We start from the raw sequence: 19370 nt of genomic DNA, 5'->3' as shown, positions 1-19370 counted from the left end.
TGGTCAGTCCAACAAAGTCAGAACTCGAGGTCACTCTGGATACACTGATATAAGTATGTTCCTAACAAAGTAAAACAACCGCTTTAAAAATACTGCATAGATCTTACCTTGTTCATGATACATTTTTAGATGTGTGATGAATGCATGTTTTAAAGGAGGACAACAGAATCAGAATGAGCTTTATTGCCAAGTATGTGTCCACACACAGGAATTTGTCTTGGTGACAGGAGCTTCCAGTGCAGAAAAAAAGGAATATCACACACACACACACACACACACTATATATATATATATATATATATATATATATATATATATATATATATATATATATATATATATATATATATATATATACACACACACACATACACACAGACATGCTATTTACAGAGGTACAGTTCTGTGTAAATGGAAGTACATAATGTGCTATGTAGGTTATATACAGTTTGTGCAGTGAAAGTGGAATGAATGTACAGAGGTATATAAGAATTATTTAAAAGGATTAAAGTATTGTTGCATTAAATGCACGATGAAGAGACCAATCACAGGACATTTATTTTCCTTTTGTGCCTTTACATATTCCTTCTGAGTTTATCTTTTTTTAGACTCGAAACTGAGAATTTGTAAAGGAACTGCTCTTGGGACTTTATTTTCTTGCTCTTTGACAACTCTTTATGAAACCCTGATACATTTTATTAAATGCACACACACACACACACACACACACACACACACACACACACACACACACACACACATATATATATATATATATATATATATATATATATGATCTGTATTCATAAGTAATGCCATATCTACATTAATATATGTAACCTTTTAACAAAATAAAATTTCCAACTCTATTACTTGGCTTAACCTTAACCATTTCAATTTCATTGGAAACCCGGAAGTCTCCCCTTGTGGAAGTTATCGCTTATGATCGCTTTCACATCCCTGCGTTAGTAAGCCAATGATATGCCGTCTCCCAATTCTTGAACGCTTATTTCCATTATAAGAAAATTCCATGATTTATTATATTAATTAAATCAGTTCAGATAAATACTATTTATTAAATTTTGTGTATAAAAGTAAATAAGCTTTTCAGCATTTCCTTTGTGTTTGTGTACTCGCGTTGGGAATTTAGGTCAGGCACTTGTTTAACCTTCTCACCGTAGAGGTCCTTCCTTGTAGGTGACATTCATCCGAAGGGGCAGCCGTACTAACGAGAGACGAGCTGCAAATTATCATATCGAGAAGCCATGGCTCAGGCGGTACAGAAACTGGTTGCTAAAGTACCATCTTTGGTTGGGGGTGAGATTTATTTGTGAGCTAAGCAAACACTTGGTAAAGAAATAACAATTATACAGCTAACTAGGAAGGGAGAGTGCTTGTCTTGTAGATAAGCAATGGCCGCTTCGTCAGTGATGTTATGAAGCTAACTTGCTAACAGAAAACACATTTTGTTAACGGTTACATGGAAGTTCGTGGTTTTATAAAGTTCTCACTTAACTACTTAGCTAACTAAATATTCAGCTAGTGTATTGTTCCAGTATATAAAGCTAGAAGTCAGCTTTAGGACACTGGATCTGTTTGGCATGGGAATGATATGTTCAGCACCGGCACTTGAGCATCACTGTGAATATGATTTGTAATGACTGTTATTTGTGTCGGGTTTTGCAGCCGCGGTGAGCTACTCGAAGCCCCGGTTATCGACCTTCTGGTACTATGCCCGTGTGGAGCTGGTGCCACCTTCCCCAGCCGAGATCTCGAAGGCAGTAGCTGGAGTGTCCGACCTCGCCAAGGCCTTCCAGGCTGGCCGTCTGGGTCAGACCACAGTCCGGGTGAGTACATTTAACCCTGCCCTCATCCGGGTGAGCACGCTTAACCCTACCCTCACCCGGTTGAGCACGCTTAACCAAATCCTCATCCGGGTTAGCACGCGTAACCCAGCCCTCATCCGGGTGAGCACGCGTAACCCAGCCCTCATCCGGGTGAGCACGCGTAACCCAGCCCTCATCCGGGTGAGCACGCGTAACCCAGCCCTCATCCGGGTGAGCACGCGTAACCCAGCCCTCATCCGGGTGAGCACGCGTAACCCAGCCCTCATCCGGGTGAGCACGCGTAACCCAGCCCTCATCCGGGTGAGCACGCGTAACCCAGCCCTCATCCGGGTGAGCACGCGTAACCCAGCCCTCATCCGGGTGAGCACGCGTAACCCAGCCCTCATCCGGGTGAGCACGCGTAACGCGTGATGGATTGGCACCCCGCCTTGTGCCCCGAGTTCCATGGAACATGGATGGATATTATTTTGGTGCAGACAAGACAATAATTAAATATGTTTTAATCATGAAAATCAGTGACTGTCTTGTGTCCAAAAAAAAAAATTTCACATAACTGTAACAAAATCATGCATGGAAGTGCATAGTTGTATGGATGTCACATTGTCAAAATGACTGAAGATAGTAAGGAAGTCTGGCTTCAAGTCAAGCCAGTGTGTAAAATGACGTGGATGCACCCCTGTTAAACGCTTTAAAAAGTGACTATTTGAAAAAACGGACGATAAACATGGTGCCACCATAAATAATTATTATCCAAGGAATTGTTTATACATGGACATATTGTTTTAGCAAATAAGTTTTCCTATGATGAATAGTATATTTATGTAAATAATTAGCTTTTTATTTGACATGTTGTGGAAATCATTAATCCTAAAACTAAAATAAATAAAAAAATCTAGCACTGGATCAGAAACTGTTTTTGTCTGTGCTCCCTGGCCTTTTTTTTGCCACCTTATTTTGTTGTAAAATTTGATTTAATTTTCTAACAAATTGGTCTTAACCTCATCATAATAAATGGCTCCTAACACAGGCTGGGGAAATACAAATGTAATGAGTAAATTAAAGGAATGCCTTAGTTTACCCTGTGTAAGAAATGATCACCTTCCTGCCTAATTTAATGGCAGAGTGCATTGAGTATTCTTTACCCCATGCAGTGCCTTCTGGGTTTATCCCCCCACTTAATATGCGTCCCAGTGCTTTTCGAAAGGGCTGCAAAATTGTGTACTATCTATCTAATGCATCCCAGAATCAAAATGAATTAGTGTCAGAATGAGCTGAAAACACCATTTTGCTTTTGATGATATTTGACAGGCTTTTTTATTTATTTATTTATTTATTTTTATGACACTAAATTAAAACTGAAAACACTAGAACTGTTGTATTTTGGTTAAATAATTTCACCATCCGTAGTCACCATTTTGCTTTTAATTTGCATAAAGGTAAATTTGCTCCTTTTTTGTGTCGCTTGCTCTGCTCACTTTGCAAAGCTTGTGCTTCCTGTAGCTTCAGACCACCAGCTCACAGTGAAAATGTATGAATTACAGTACCTTGCAAAAGTATTTTCCCTATTTTTTTGCCTTACACCCTAGAATTAAAATGTATTTTTTGGAGGGTTCATCATTTGATACAAACCTCCCAGCATCGAGCCATTGGGATTTTTGCACATTCTTCAAGGCAAAACTGCTCCAGCTCCTTCAAGCTGGAAGGTTTCTGCAGGTATACAGCAGTCTTTGTCATACCACAGATTCTCAATTGCATTGAGGTCTGGGCTTTGACTAGGCCATTCCCAGACATTTAAATGTTTCCCCTTAAACCACTAGTGTTGCTTTAGCAGTGTGCTTAGGGTCATTGTCCTACTGTAAGGTGAACCTCTGTCCCAGTTTCAAATCTCTGGGAGACTGAAACAGATTCTTGAGGTTTCCCCTCAAGAATTTTCCTGTATTTAGCGCAATCCATCATTCCTACAATTCTGACCAGTTTCCCAGTCCCTGCTGATGGAAAAACATCTCAACACAACATGATGCCGCCACTGCCATGCTACATTGTGGGGATGGTATAATCTGAGTCTTTGGTTTGCACTAGACCTAACATTTTCCTTGATGGCCAAAAAGCTCAATTTTAGTCTCCTCTGACCAGAGTACCTTGTTCCATGTTAGGGGACTCTCCCAAATGCCTTTTGGAGAACAGTAAATGTGTTTGCTTCTGTTTTTCTTTTAAGAAGTGACTTTTTTTTCTTCTGGCAACTCTTCCATAAAGCCTAGCACTGGAGTGTACGGCTTAAGGTGGTCCTATGGACAGATACACAGGTCTCCACTGTGGAGCTTTGCAGCTCCTTCAGGGTTATCTTTGGTCTCTGTATTGCCCCTCTGAATTGCCCTCCTTGCCTGGTCCATGAGTTTTGGTAGGCGGCCCTCTGTTGGCAGGTTTGTTGTGGTGCCATATTCTTTCCATTTGTTAATAATGGATTTAATGGTGCTTCGTGAAATGTTCGATGATTGATTTAAAATTATTTTATTTATTTATTTATTTATTTATTTATTTAATAACCCAACCCTGATCTGTATTAATCCACAGCTTTGTCCCTGACCTGTTTGGAGAGCTCCTTTGTCTTTATGGTGCCGCTTGGTTGGTGGTACACTTGCTCAGTGGTGTTGCAGATTCTGAGGCCTTTCAGAAGAGGTGTATATATAATGAGATCATGTGACACAGGAGGACTTTAGTGAACTAATTGTGACTTCTGAAGGCAATTGGTTGCACCAGATCTTATTTAGGGGCTTCATAGGAAAGGGGGTGAATACATATGTACACGCCAATCTTCCATTTGTAATTTTTTAGAATTGTTTAAAACAGGTTATTTTTTTTCATCTCACTTCACCAATTTGGACTATTTTGTGTATGTCCATTACATGAAATCCAAATAAAACTCTATTTAAATTATAGGTTGTAATGAAACAAAATAGGAAAAATGCCAAGGAGGGTGAATACTTTTGCAAGGCACTGTAATTGAGTTTTTGTTTCTGTACAATTGACTGGATGTTCAGATCCATGGACTTGTGCAGTTACTGTTGGGTCTATGGGTAAGGCTGTCAACTGCTTAGCTCTGTGGATGAACTGTGTTCTGCTTCACTTACGGGTCACTTGGAATTAAAATTCTGAATAAAACGAATACATGTGCATGTTACTGTGGAAATAAGAGCTTAATAATAATTTGCTTAGTGACTAGGTTAAATGTTTTTTGTTTTTTTTTAACTGTGACGTTAACAATCCCGCTTGTTTCCACAGGATGCTCTGAGGAATGGTCTGGTCGCCACAGAAGTTCTAATGTGGTTCTACATTGGCGAGATCATTGGAAAAGGAGGCATTGTGGGATATGATGTATAAATGTGGACTGTCTTGTTGCTTATTACCTATTTGTCTAAGCCCCTTGTTTCCAGTTTGAACTTCTTGGACTCCAGGAACTAAATAAATATCTATTGTTCAATGAAATGTATGTGCTCAGTACAGTGATGGACAGTGGGTTATGACAGGTGTGTGTGTGATATATATATATATATATATATATATATATATATATATATATATATATATATATATATATATATATATATATATATATATATATATATATATATATATATATATACACACACACACACACACACACACACACACACACACACACACACACACACACACACACACACACACACAGACAGTGGGGGGAAAAAAGTATTTGATCCCCTGCTGATTTTGTACGTTTGCCCACTGACAAAGAAATGATCAGTCTATAATTTTAATGGTAGATTTATTTGAACAGTGAGAGACAGAATAACAACAAGAAAATCCAGAAAAACGCACGTCAAAAATGTTATAAATTAATTTGCATTTTAATGAGGGAAATAAGTATTTGACCCCTCTGCAAAACATGACTTAGTACTTGGTTTAAAAATCCTTGTTGGCAATCACAGAGGTCAGACGTTTCTTGTAGTTGGCCACCAGGTTTGCACACATCTCAGGAGGGATTTTGTCCCACTCCTCTTTGCAGATCTTCTCCAAATCATTAAGGTTTCGAGGCTGACGTTTGGCAACTCGAACCTTCAGCTCTCTCCAGATTTTCTATGGGATTTAGGTCTGGAGACTGCCTAGGTCACTCCAGGACCTTAATGTGCTTCTTCTTGAGCCACTCCTTTTGTTGACTTGGCCGTGCGTTTTGGGTCATTGTCATGCTGGAATACCCATCCACGACCCATTTTCAATGCCCTGTCTGAGGGAAGGAGGTTTTCACCCAAGATTTGACGGTACATGGCCCCGTCCATCGTCCCTTTGATGCGGTGAAGTTGTCCTGTCCCCTTAGCAGAAAAACACCCCCAAAGCATAATGTTTCCACCTCCATGTTTGACGGTGGGGATGGTGTTCCAGGGGTCATAGGCAGCATTCCTCCTCCTCCAAACACGGCGAGTTGAGTTGATGCCAAAGAGCTCCATTTTGGTCTCATCTGACCTCAACACTTTCACCCAGTTGTCCTCTGAATCATTCAGATGTTCATTGGCAAACTTCAGACAGGCATGTATATGTGCTTTCTTGAGCAGCGGACCTTGCGCGCGCTGCAGGATTTCAGTCCTTCACGGCGTAGTGTGTTACCAATTGTTTTCTTGGTGACTATGGTCCCAGCTGCCTTGAGATCATTGACAGGATCCTCCCGTGTAGTTCTGGGCTGATTCCTCACTGTTCTCATGATCAATGCAACTCCACGAGGTGAGATCTTGCATGGAGCCCCAGGCCGAGGGAGATTGACAGTTCTTTTGTGCTTCTTCCATTTGCGAATAATCGCACCAACTGTTGTCACCTTCTCACCAAGCTGCTTGGCAATGGTCTTGTAGCCCATTCCAGACTTGTGTAGGTCTACAGTCTTGTCCCTGACATCCTTGGAGAGCTCTTTGGTCTTGGCCATGGTGGAGAGTTTGGAATCTGATTGATTGATTGCTTCTGTGGACAGGTGTCTTTTATACAGGTAACAAACTGATATTAGGAGCACTCCCTTTAAGAGTGTGCTCCTAATCTCAGTTCGTTACCTGTATAAAAGACACCTGGGAGCCAGAAATCTTTCTGATTGAGAGGGGGTCAAATACTTTTTTCCCTCATTAAAATGCAAATTAATTTATAAAATTTGACATGCGTTTTTCTGGATTTTTTTGTTGTTATTCTGTCTCTCACCGTTCAAATACAACTACCATTAAAATTATAGACTGATCATTTCTTTGTCAGTGGGCAAACGTACAAAATCAGCAGGGGATCAAATACTTTTTTCCCTCACTGTGTGTGTGTGTGTGTGTGTGTATATATATATATATATATAAACACTTTTTTGGGCAATTAAAAAATAACTTCACATGCCATGTGCTTCATAATGTGCACTTTTCGTACGACTACCTTGTACATTGCTTTGAATTGAAAAGTGATGCTGAGACCTTTATTCAGCATGCTGAAAGGTAAATATGACTTTCCTTTTTGGTGTCAACTCGAGGTTTCCTTATATACCATAGAAACAACTATTAACTGGGTATTGGACAGACATAAATACTTATAAATGATCTTTAAAGGAATTCTCTAGCATATTTCAACTTGTATATTCTGTATATCAACAGACTCTCTCTGATAGATCTGTTTAAAAATAACAATATTAATTCCTATTCATTTGATCAGTCCTAACTCATAATACCAGTGTATAATGTAGTCTGAATATAAAAAGTGGTGGTTATGCTATAATGGACATCTCCTCACGTTCCAGACTTTCCGACAAGCGCTGCGCAACGTTTCCTAGATATGTGCAGAACTCCTGACGCAGCCCTTCAGGGTCTTCCTCTAGGTTGGAATGAATAAGAGGCAGCTTGTTCAATTGAGGGGCTGCGCAGAAGAAAATAAAAACAATGTACAGATTTCTCAGACTCTCAAACAAGCCAGTGCAATGGTATATAACGTTAAACATAACGTAATTTGTTAACAAATAATATGGAATAATTTGCAGTCTGTTTACTTTTCAGTCTTACCTAACTGAGGGTGTGACGTATCTGCTCCACTACCAGGCTTGTGGTGTGCTATGAGCAGACACTGTCCTGCCTGTAGGCTTTGAGAGGAGATGAAGGTCGAGTACCAAGTCTCTACTTCCTTGAGGTGACTTGGAATATCAGGGTTAAATACAATGACCACTCCATTGGAGTCTCTCATTAAAGCTGGCCAGCATGCTTCAAACCTATAATGAGGATGTAAAAAGTGATCCAACCCAAACTTAAACACATTATTAACTAAATACTACTTAAATCCTAATTATTATATGAATGATATACAAATTTGAATCACAAGGTGTGCTACAGTATTCTATTTCACCTGACAAGAATGATACAAGACAACTAACGTATTCAAATCAAACCACTTAATTTCAAGATTAATGTCTTATGGTGAAAGATGTGCCAGTATTGCTAATGCTCTCCTATCAGGCAGAGAGAAAAAGCAGAATTGTACCAAAACCCTGTATGTTTGTATTTTAAGCAACTAGCCAAGTTAAACTCTTACTTTATACAGTTGTTCTGGCCCATGTCAGATGCTGTACATTATAATAACTTTCAGTTCTAGATATTAGACTATAGGGCCAAAAAATGTGGACACCTGACCATCACATACATAAACTATTGCCACAAATTTGGAAGCACAGAATTGTCTGGAATGTCTTTGTATGCTGTAGCATTTAATAATTCCCTTCACTGGAACTAAGAGGTCCAAACCTGTTCCAGCATGACAAAACCCCTATGCACAAAACGAGCTCCATGAAGACATGGTTCGCCAAGATTGATGTGGAATAACTCAAGTGGCCTGCACAGAACCCTGACCTCAACCCCACTGAACACCTTTGGGATGAACCAGAACGCCGAGTGTACCCCAGGCCTCCTCAACCAACATCAACACCTGACAGCGTGCCAACCCATCACAGGGAACAATCGCGCACACATTCACGCACTATTTGGACAATTTGGAAAAGTCAATCAGCCTAAATGTCTTTAGACTGGGTGAGGAAACCGGGGTACCCAGAGGAAACTCCTAAAGCACAGGAAGAACGTGCAAACTCTGTGGGATTTGAGCTCCCATCTCTGGATGTACAAACGTGGTAACCGTGATCAAATCCCACATTGTAATTGTAATGCTACAGCATACGATGACATCCTATACAATTCTATGCTTTCAACTTTTTGATGACAGAAGTCCCACATGTGGATGTGATGGTCAGGTGTCCACAAACATTAGGCCATATAGTGTAAGAAGTAATATAGAAGTAAGACGATGTCAATATCAAACCTGTATCAAGTATAGGTCTGATACACAGAGCTATGATAGTATGATATTGAAAATGGACAGTTATGGATGGGTACATCACCGTACCCATGTGTCAGACTGGAAACAAAACATGAATAAAACATACATAAATGGAAAAATTTACACACACACATACATACATACACACATTTTATATATATATATATATATATATATATATATATATATATATATATATATATATATATATATATATATATATATACACATATATATATATACACACACACACACACACACACACATTTTATATATATAGATACACACACACACACACACACACACACATATATATATATATATATATATATACATATACATACATACACACATACATATATATGTGTGTGTATATATATGTGTGTGTGTGTGTGTATGTATATTACACACATATACATATATATATATATATATATATATATATATATATATATATATATACACACACACACACACACACACATACATACACATATATATATATATATATATATATATATATATATATACATACATACACACATACATATATATGTGTGTGTATATATATGTGTGTGTGTGTGTGTATGTATATTACACACATATATATATATATATATATATATATATATATATATATATATATATATATATACACACACACACACACACACACACATACATACACATATATATATATATATATATATATATATATATATATATATATATATATTTCACACACACAGTACTGTGCAAAAGTTTTAGGCACCCTATGTATCATTTTTTTTTTTTTACAAACTTTGTTATAGATTTTTAAGAGACACTTTTCAGACAAAAAAATGCAAAAATAAGAAGCGAGTGTGACTGTGAAAGTCTCCAGAAGAACTGTGGCTGGTTCTGCAAGATGCTCAATAAAACTTGCAGCTCATTTCCTTATAAAACTACACAAACTGCACTACTATTTTTCTTTTTCTTTTTTAACCTCAGGGCCACTGAATAGTTCCAGGTACAAGGAAGGGGCACTCACTTGAAATCTCCAGCACAATCCCACAGCTCCACTTCACAAGCACTGTCTTTGGTCCCACTTCCCAGATTTTGAGACTCAAACTCCAGTATCCTTACAAACACCATATCAGAAAACTTCAGTCAGGAAAAAATATAAAAGATTTCCTCGTGTATCATTTATCATGGATTACACTTCACTGACCTGACTCCCTGTGTCGGTCTGTATTCAGATCCGATTGTCTCCACTGTGTCAGAGAGAAAATTCGCCAATACTGTCTTCCCACACTGTGAATAATATTAATGTTAATGCTAGTCATTGTTTTAAAGAGAATTCTAACACAAAGCAGATCAGTACAAATGATAAGAATAACCAAATCCATGCTCACCTCACTTGGTCCAATTAAAAGAATTTTCACTTTTAGATTTTTAACTTTTAACATTTTCGCCAAAGGATAACACACACCAGCTAGGCTAGGCTAGGCTAGGCTAGGCAGCTAACGAGCTGATTTCAAGCCAGCCAGCTAAATTGCTAGCTAACTTCTTTAACTGGGTAAGAGTTCACCGAAATAAATAGCAGCGAATGGACGTGTGAATGTATATTGAAGTTCTAATATAATGTTATATAATATTTAAAACGACACACTGGTTTCACAGACAGAAACACATAAACATATCGTTGTCATGGCGCTGCATCCTGCAAGCTGTGAAGTCTCACATTTCGCATCTGCAGATTCGCGAATATACACTACACAAGTGAGAACATTAACAAGTAGGGTATGTGTAACTTTAACCCCCCGCCCCCCGGTGAACCGGTGACCGAGTCATGGCCGCATGGCGCATAGAGGCGCATGGGGAATGAAGGCTAACCTGTCTGGTCTGATCTCACAGAAGAGCTACTGTAACACAAATTGCTGAATAAGATAATGCTGGCTATCATAGAAACACAATATTACACAATATTAGGCAGGTGGTTTTAATGTTATGCCTGATTGGTGAAGTGTTCCTAATAAAGTGCTCCATAAGCTTATACCCTGTTCACCAAAAGATGGCGCAACAGCAAACTTTTTACCATGTCCATGATTGCTGTGAACTATATCTTTATTGATATGCGGACACCCACTACTTCTATGTTCCCACCCACTTCCAGGAGTTTCCAGTCTTACAGTTTTATGGTTGCTGTTTCTCATATTTAGTTCCAACAATCCTGCTGTTCAAAAACTTCAGATGAGACAGAATATTAAATGCAGGTGAGAACCAGAACAGTCAGTTTGGACAGCTCTCCAGAGACAGGCTTGTGCATGTTGTGCCATATCTGAGCTCTTCTTTTACCTATTCACATTAATTTTTCTGTTTTCTTACATGACCCAATTGATTGTCAAATTATTAGTCCCAAAATTATTTAAAGTGTATGCTCTAAGTGCATACAAACCCATACACTGAATTACTGAGAATGCAGCTGCATTGTCCAACAAACATCATTTAACTTGAGAGGTTTGTCATCCTGGTACTGATTTTGTGAAAGACTAAAGGAAGGGGTTGGGAGCGTGTTTCCTTCCTAAGGTTCACCAGTGCAGCTGTGAATGCAAGAACAGTCGGTGGCAAAGAGCCAGATCTGGAGGATTTGTGTGACTTTGCTTAGTTTGAAAAGCTTTTAATGTATAGAACATGAAGAAAACTGTTTTTAAACAGTTTTTACCCAATTGCACATACTCAGAAAACTGAGCATGAATCTGGCATAACAATTATTGATTTACCTAGAGTATGAGTTAAATTGCATTTTTTTCTGTTTGTCATGTTAATAATGGAATAAAAGCTCCAGTGGAAAAAACAAACCTTGAGGTTGTTACTGTCCATCATGTTAATAGAAGCATTTAGATGTAATATACAAACACACATTTGTCTGTTAATAAAAAACTTTAATTAGAATATCAAGAGGTAATTTTTGAGAAGTAATGAAGCTTTTTATCACAAAATGGACAATGGCACTTGGTACTTGGAAAAATATAAGGTTTAGTATTTAAAATGTTATTAATTGGAAAAATACAAAAATAGCATGGCATGTTGGAATAATAGTTTTGGGGCTAGACTTAAATGAAATGGTACAATTTGAAAATTAAATTCAGGGTGTTTTTTGTTTTTTGTTTTTTTTGTAAAGTATGTAAAGTAAAATGTAAAGTAAAATGCAATGGCTTTACTGATAACTGAAAATGACTTAAAAACACATAATGTAAAAAAAAAAAAAAGTACTCTTTGTAAAAATAAAAACAAATGGTCAAAGTCTTCATTTTAGCTGGCAGATTTTAACCGATGTTCCAACCCCAAACCCAGGATAGAGGGGTTCAGTGAAGGTGGTCTCGAAGCGATGGAGGCATGTCATGGTCTCGCCGATGCTATAGAAGGCCAGCACCCCTGCGCTGTGGTCTAGGTAGACCCCTATCCTTGGAGAATGTGGCGCGCTGATAACTTTGTCCACCCGGTTATGCCAGGCAGAATAGCCCGTGTCAGAGCAGAGGAGACTCCAGGATTTATCGTTATACCCCAACAAGCACAGGGGACCCTTGCCTTTGCGGCTTATGCCCCGGTAGGCCACTCCAACAGAGAACTCGCCATTCCACTCAATCTCCCAGTAGAAGCGGGCACCCGACAGAGCCTCACGGCACAGTACCTGGGCAAATGTGTCAAACCGCTCCGGATTATCAGAGTAGGGCTGCAGGTTGCGGGTTCGAGTCACCTTCTTGTTACCTTCTGACAGGTAGAGCTCTTTATAGGCTGTGCTGGGATCCAGCCGGAGCTGACAGAAGTCTATAGGCAAGGAGGAGGAGGTTAATTTATTTCCAGTAGCTCAGAGAATATCACTATCTAAACCACAAAGGCCTAGGAGTACTATTCTCAGAAGAAATTAAGCAATAAGTCTGGAAGAATGTGTTTCATAAGAGTTACATAATCCAAGAACAAGTAGACTTGCTGAATGATTAGATATGCTACTTACATTTTAAGAACTCAGACCTGCTCCTGGGCTGTGAAGGAGGGGCACTGTCCACAGTTTGGATGTCTTTGACTAGATACAGAAAGTAAAAAGAGTATAGTTATGTTTACTTCAGTGCATTTTGATGAAGCTTGTTTACATTACATTGTCTTTAGACGTGTTTACTGATGCCTCACCTCGGCTACTTTTCTCTCGAACACTGCGGTTCTCCAGTGTGTAAATGGGAACTTCGTTCACTGCAAGGCACCAGGAAAATACACATCAAGAGCTACCCATTTGTTTGTTAAACATCAACTTCATTAAGAAGTTATGCCCACAATCAGCAGGCTTATGTCATTGCATAACACATCCTGGAAACACAAACGGATGTTAATCACCCAATCAGAGCTGTTCCTTTTGTGTACGACACTTTAGTCACGATTCAAAGTACTATTTACTTTTTCAACTCAGTCACATGACTCCACTTTATGGAGCTTATGGCAGTTCATGGTCATGTGCCCTGTTTGGCTGGATTAAAATTCTCCTCACACTAGGTGTTTGTTTTAGTGGAAAATTAAACAATTCAGTGCTAGAAGGTAACAGTAAGGTACAATAGATCCAATAGTGAAAATGTCCATAGATTGTAAATTAATGTACTCAACAGTGAGCTGAGCCAATGAGCTGTTTCACTGAGTTGTTTTTGTTTTTTTTATTGGTAGTTAGATGAGGGTTCAGACCTGATTTTGTGACCTTCAGCAGTTCCTCTCTGCCCAGTTCTTCAAGTTTTTCCTTGATCTCTGCGACAGCTTTCCTTGCAGCGCTGAATGAGAAGTCTGGGTTCAGAGACACTTTGGGAATGAAGCCATCATCAGTTGGTGTGCAGAGATAGTTGAAATTCTGTAAGTAAAAGAGGAACACTCTTGTTTTCAGACACTATATACACTGGGTACATATCTTGTGTTAATAGGTTTTTTTTAGTTTATTTATATAATATTAGACTAATGAATTTTTTAATCTGAGCATGCTTTGTAATATTTTAGTCTCAGTGGTACACTGACACAAAACAGTTGGCCACTTAATGAAATTACTCTGTTGACCAATAGATTTGGCACAAGAGTTAGAGTGGCAATTAGGAGGTAAGGTTATTTCAAGGGTGGCCATTTTCCTGTTCAATTCAGACAGCTCCCCTCTTGGACTAGCATTTCAGTATGTCAATCGTAAACCAGCAGTGCATGTGTTTTGGAGGCGTGGCTTTGGAAGCAGTACTGAAGGGCGGGGATGTATTTGTTTAAATTTTGAGTTTCAAAACAGCTAGTTTCAGCAAACGTCTGAAATCAATGACTACACATTTAATAGAATCCAACCACTCATATCAGTGTCTACCTGTAAAAAGTGGATGTGGTCCTCTGTACTGTAGAGCTGCTTTAAACCAGTCTCCTTCTTCTTCAGTTCATCAATCTCCTGCTCCAAGCGCTCCATCAGCCCCTCAGCCTGACTGAACCCAGCTTTCTCATTGATGTTGATCAGCTTGATGACCTCTGACCTCATCCTCTCAATGGAAGTGATCATCTCATCGAACATCTTCTTGCTCTCTGCCATGGCCCTTTGAGCCGAGCTCTGAGGCATATTTACAACAACACTTTAGCAAACACATTCAGCCACTGGCTAATCACTTAGTTCCAGACTATACAACTACTCTGTTTTAGCTTTCTTTGTTTCAACTTTAATGACCTAACACATCAGAACAAAAGACACACTGTGTCAAGAACTGGTTTCCACTTTATCAGACAAAAGGGCAAATATGCCCAGGCCTCAAGGTTTATTTGTGTACCCTTGCATGAGGTTGTTATAGAGTTACTAAAGAGATAAGGGTTCTACCCTGGGTCACTCGTAGCCACATAATATGGCCTTGTGCTTTTTTTTTTTTTTTGGCTACTCTGATTATGTTACACATTGCTTTTGATTGGGAAAACGGGCTATTCTGAAGAGCTGCATAGAAACTCTGACCTACCTTCAGCGAGTCAACAGCCGTCTTTAGTTCCTCCAGCTCTTTGGTCCTCTGCTGGCATTTTTGTTTGATATCAGCTTGGGACACTCCAAGAAGTTTCTGTTAGAGAAAACACACACACACACACACACACACACACACACACACAAGATCAACCCAGAATATTCAATGAATTTTAACTCAACACAGATAAAAACACAGACAACCAATAAGAAGCACTAAAGGATTGTTTAAGGAATAACTTCCTAAAAGAATTCTACTTGGGAGCCTTTCTTATAGGGAAACATTGTGTAAGGTCCTACTTAGAACCTTTTAAGGGTTTCCGCAGAAGATTAAATCTGGAAACCTTTTTTTCTAAGAGTACATAAGCATATTTATGTTTATTATGTATACCAATCTACCAATCTAAATAACTAATAAAATGGGAACTCAGAGTATCTACTGTATATGTACATTGCCAAGTCTTTCAATAACATTTAATTAGTATTTCACACAGGGAGTCATTGCAGCTCATTAGTAATTGGTCTTATTTGGAGATATCAGCTTAATAATTGTGCGCCTCTATCTCAGGAGACAGAGGAAAGAAAAGGGAGCGTGGGAATGCCAATCACGCCAGGAATGTGAAACTAGCCGCTCCCGTCTTGTGTAGAAGTATTTCAAGGTGCACATGCTCTGGCCCCTTGGAGAATGAAGAGGGGGCTTTGGTGCAGCATTTCAGTGATCCCACAGGACCATTCCTCAAGATAAGCTTGATGGAATGTGGGGAATCTGGGAAGGGGGTGAATAAAGGGAGTGTGTAGTGTATGTCTCTGTTTGTGTGAGAGACTAAGAGGCTGATGAAAAATAGGGGGGTCTTAAATCTGAAATAAGGTCCTTCTGGTTTCAACAGAGTAAACAAACAATCCTCAGTTAGTACCTGCTGGTTCCCGCTCTGGCAGTGGATCACACGGTTTATGAGAACAGCACTGGACTTATTGCCAAGCTTTGATAATGTTATTATAGAGATAAACAGAAAAAAACAAATACTGTCAGGTTTTATCTGAACAATCCCTGCTGTCAGTTGTCCTGTACTTGTTCCAGAGAAGGGGAAAACATATAAAGGACAGCTATTTATAGTTTTTAATCTCATCTTCCCACTTTCCCACAGGTACTGCCTATTGCAAGCCTTCATACAACCAAACTAGAGACAATGGCGTAAGGCTGTTGGAAGATTTTAGCAGTTTAATAGAAATGAAATTCCAAAGAGGGGTCAGAGGGCGGTAGATATCTGCACATTCTCTCAATCATACGTGTTCACTTACTGACTGGGTAATGTCTTCAGTGGTTTAGCAATCTCATTTACTGATAATGTAGGAGGTTGTGTGTGGGGGGTGGGGGGTGGTTGGGTTATAAGCTTTGGCCCGATCTCCTCAAACACACATACCTTTATCTGTGGGATTTTGCCTGTCCAGAAGTCCTGACCAACCCTTTCCCACCCTTTCTCTCTCTTTTTTTTGCTTTTGCTTTGGAAGAAAATGCAAGCTGTTTCCAGAGTAAAGCCCACTCAGAACATGCTTTGATTCACCTTTGGCTAATCTGCTGTAGAGACACTCCCTGAGTGGTTTCGGGTCAACCACCAGAGTGTGATAACTTTATTTGGCTGTGACTTTTGTTCTACTAGTTCTGTCTCCCGCACATACAATTGGTTTAATGTTTACCCTCTCTACCCATAATATGTTTTCATGAATTGTCACTAATGGTTCATGGCTAGCTTGTTTTAGATAACACAAAACTAGTTTGACTGAAAGATATGAGATAATACAAAATGTGAGATAAACCCGGTTAACTATAATTACTGCTCACTGATGAAAATACAGTTTAACGATTCTGCACACCTCACTGAAAGGCTACAATACTGAACAACTCAGCATAAGCTTCTATCAGAATTACAGAGTTTTAATTTAGTTTAAAAAAAAAATCACTCCTCACCTGCTTCTCACTTCTCTCTGCCTCTGCTGACACAATATCATGGCCCTTGTGCTCGCTGACGGTGCAGATAGCACAGATACACATCTGGTCGGTACGGCAAAAGAGCTCCAAGCTCTTCTGGTGCTGCGGGCAGATCTTTCTGTCCAGGTTTCCAAGCTCATCCACCAGTTTGTGTCTCTTGAAGGTAGCTGACTCATAGTGGGGCTTCAGGTGTTTCTCACAGTATGAGGCCAAGCAGTTGAGGCAGGACTTGACAGCCTTGAGCTTCTTTCCCGAGCAGAAGTCACAAGGCACATCTGTCGGTCCAGCAAAGCTCCCATTGCTTGGAGGCACCAGGTTGAGGTTCAGGCCTGTCTTCTTGATCTTCTCAGCCACTTTGGAGAGGGTTGCATTGGGTCTGAGCACGGGTCTCTGGGTGAAAGTAATTCTGCACTGAGGACAGATGTAAATCCCGGTATAGTCAGCATCATTCCAGTAGCCACTAATGCAGTCCATACAGAAGCTGTGGCCACAGGGGATAGCCACTGGGTCCCTCAGGAGACTCGCGCACAGGTGGCAGCTGAAGTAATCTGGGGACACGGGCTCAGCCATGTTCAACTCACAAATGCACAGACACGTACACACAAGATGTGTCCAAACAGGGAGTGTCTGTGAACACAAGAGAGTGAGAGAGAAAGAGAGAGAGAGAGAGAGAGAGAGAGAGAGAGAGCGAGCGCAAAGGAGAAGAAATCAGAAATCTGGAACCTTGCAGTCGGTGGGGCTGTGAAGCAAGCAGCTGCACACACAACCTACTTGCACAGTTGAATTCCACAAATTATTGATTGAAAGTAGGTAAAGCCCTCCCCTTCTTACAGAGAGATAGACAGCGGGAAAGAGAGAGAGAGAGAGTGAGAGAGCACAGCCTACCTTAGACAAGCAAGTCAAGTTAGGAGTGCCAGAGCCTTAAGAGAAACAGAGCATGAGAGTGTGGAGGGTGGAGTAAAAAGAAAAGTAGGGCAGGGCTATTGAGAATGAGTGAATTGTAGTCCAAAGTGTCCCAGGATAGCAAAGACACAAACACACACTAGAGTAGGTAGCCAGAGTATATTTTGATAGTCTACACATACTAAACTTACACTTGGTTAATTGTGTACATTTGCATATATTCCCTTAATCTTCTTACATTCCTCAATCTCATAATGACATACCTCTCCCATTAGTTTCACTGTAGATGATAATTCACAATAGCTACAGAATAATGTACTCTAACATGAAAAATTAAAATTCTCCCATTTACATTATGGCATAAATATTGTCTAAACACCTTAAGTTTTGTTTTGTAGATGAAAAAACATAAATGATGAAAGCTAACATTGTAAAACATAACCATTATTAAATAAAATAAACATAATATTCATTTTTAATAATTTGATTCATTACAAATGATGGGGGTGTGATGGAGGTGTAATGGTTTATGCCCGGGATTTGACTCATACGTTGAAGTAAATCTGGTTGAACTAGTCTCATTGTACAGTTGCTGCAGGGGTGTGTGTGTGTGTGTGTGTGTGTGTGTGTGTGTGTGTGTGTGTGTGTGTGTGTGTGTATCTCATTCAGTAGTTTCTGTCTGTTAGTATAACTTTATTTGTCTTAAAGATATAAGTCTCTGCTCCCCAGATTCCAGATCCAATGACGATGATATCAAAGGGTGGGACCGGACCGTCAGTGACTAAACACCACCATACATTTTTTTACCCTGATTTTGAGTATTCCATATAATATAACATTGTGTTATCTATTAGGAGTATATATTATATGTGTAACTCCAATGTAACAACTTTATTAGAAAGAGAAAAATGTTACTAATCGCTATTAAAATAATGTAAAAAACTTTTCCTTCAAATGCAACAGTGTGATACATGTTTATATAAGTAATACTGACAAATGAATAAAATGTGCAAATATAAAATGGCAGTCCATTTCAGCCCCATATTTTCACTCTTAATAAATATGTGATACATTTCAATTTAACAGGGTTTAATAGTGTTTGGTATAAAAACATATTTTGGGTCTATGACCAAATAATGACTCTATGTTTTGTATCATTAGAAAACATATGACATAGTGGTAACGGAAGATTTGTATATGTTTGTAACCACACGATGAATCTGAAGTCATATTGCAGCATCTTACATTCCTTGCATGTCATGGGCAAGCATTCCAGTCGCGTTTGTCA

General features: G+C 39.3%; 3 protein-coding genes across 4 annotated transcripts; 1 reads left to right on the top strand and 2 right to left on the bottom strand.

The window, feature by feature from the left end:
• Positions 1 to 1222: 1222 nt before the first annotated feature.
• Positions 1223 to 5325, top strand: atp5l (ATP synthase, H+ transporting, mitochondrial F0 complex, subunit g). Its single transcript, NM_001201011.1, is given in 3 exon segments — positions 1223 to 1317; positions 1687 to 1847; positions 5127 to 5325. Coding segments are annotated over 3 exon segments (312 nt in total). The 5' UTR covers positions 1223 to 1265; the 3' UTR covers positions 5226 to 5325.
• A 1978-nt stretch (positions 5326 to 7303) lies between these two features.
• On the bottom strand, positions 7304 to 10937 carry ift22 (intraflagellar transport 22 homolog (Chlamydomonas)). Its single transcript, NM_001200400.1, is given in 5 exon segments — positions 7304 to 7748; positions 7892 to 8094; positions 10240 to 10329; positions 10420 to 10502; positions 10604 to 10937. Coding segments are annotated over 5 exon segments (579 nt in total). The 5' UTR covers positions 10658 to 10937; the 3' UTR covers positions 7304 to 7599.
• Positions 10938 to 12112: 1175 nt separating this feature from the next.
• Positions 12113 to 18123, bottom strand: ftr82 (finTRIM family, member 82). 2 transcript variants are annotated; one of them, XM_017460322.3, is made up of 8 exons: positions 18065 to 18123; positions 17159 to 17806; positions 15194 to 15289; positions 14566 to 14799; positions 13920 to 14079; positions 13380 to 13439; positions 13207 to 13275; positions 12113 to 13019 (listed from the first exon to the last, which is right to left on the bottom strand). In XM_017460322.3, the coding sequence occupies exons 2-8, from the start codon at positions 17747 to 17749 to the stop codon at positions 12499 to 12501; spliced, it is 1731 nt and encodes a 576-aa protein (XP_017315811.1). In that variant the 5' UTR covers positions 17750 to 17806; positions 18065 to 18123; the 3' UTR covers positions 12113 to 12498. The 2 variants fall into 2 exon arrangements, with proteins under 2 accessions (XP_017315811.1, XP_047007710.1); XM_047151754.2 differs by lacking the exon at positions 18065 to 18123 and having other exon boundaries at positions 17159 to 18058.
• Positions 18124 to 19370: the final 1247 nt, after the last annotated feature.

Source organism: Ictalurus punctatus, chromosome 28 (genome assembly GCF_001660625.3).
Source record: "Ictalurus punctatus breed USDA103 chromosome 28, Coco_2.0, whole genome shotgun sequence".
NCBI lineage: Eukaryota > Metazoa > Chordata > Actinopteri > Siluriformes > Ictaluridae > Ictalurus > Ictalurus punctatus.
This window is presented reverse-complemented; position numbering and strand designations above follow the sequence as displayed.

What these genes read in the sequence shown, in the direction of transcription:
- ftr82 (XM_017460322.3), bottom strand. Translation starts at nt 17,749, where the DNA reads ATGGCTGAGCCCGTGTCCCCAGATTACTTCAGCTGCCACCTGTGCGCG. An exon ending in CGGCTGTTGACTCGCTGAAG is followed by an intron (nt 14,800 to 15,193) that starts GTAGGTCAGAGT and finishes AATATGCCTCAG; the next exon opens with AGCTCGGCTCAAAGGGCCAT. An exon ending in GCTGAAGGTCACAAAATCAG is followed by an intron (nt 13,440 to 13,919) that starts GTCTGAACCCTC and finishes GGTGCCTTGCAG; the next exon opens with TGAACGAAGTTCCCATTTAC.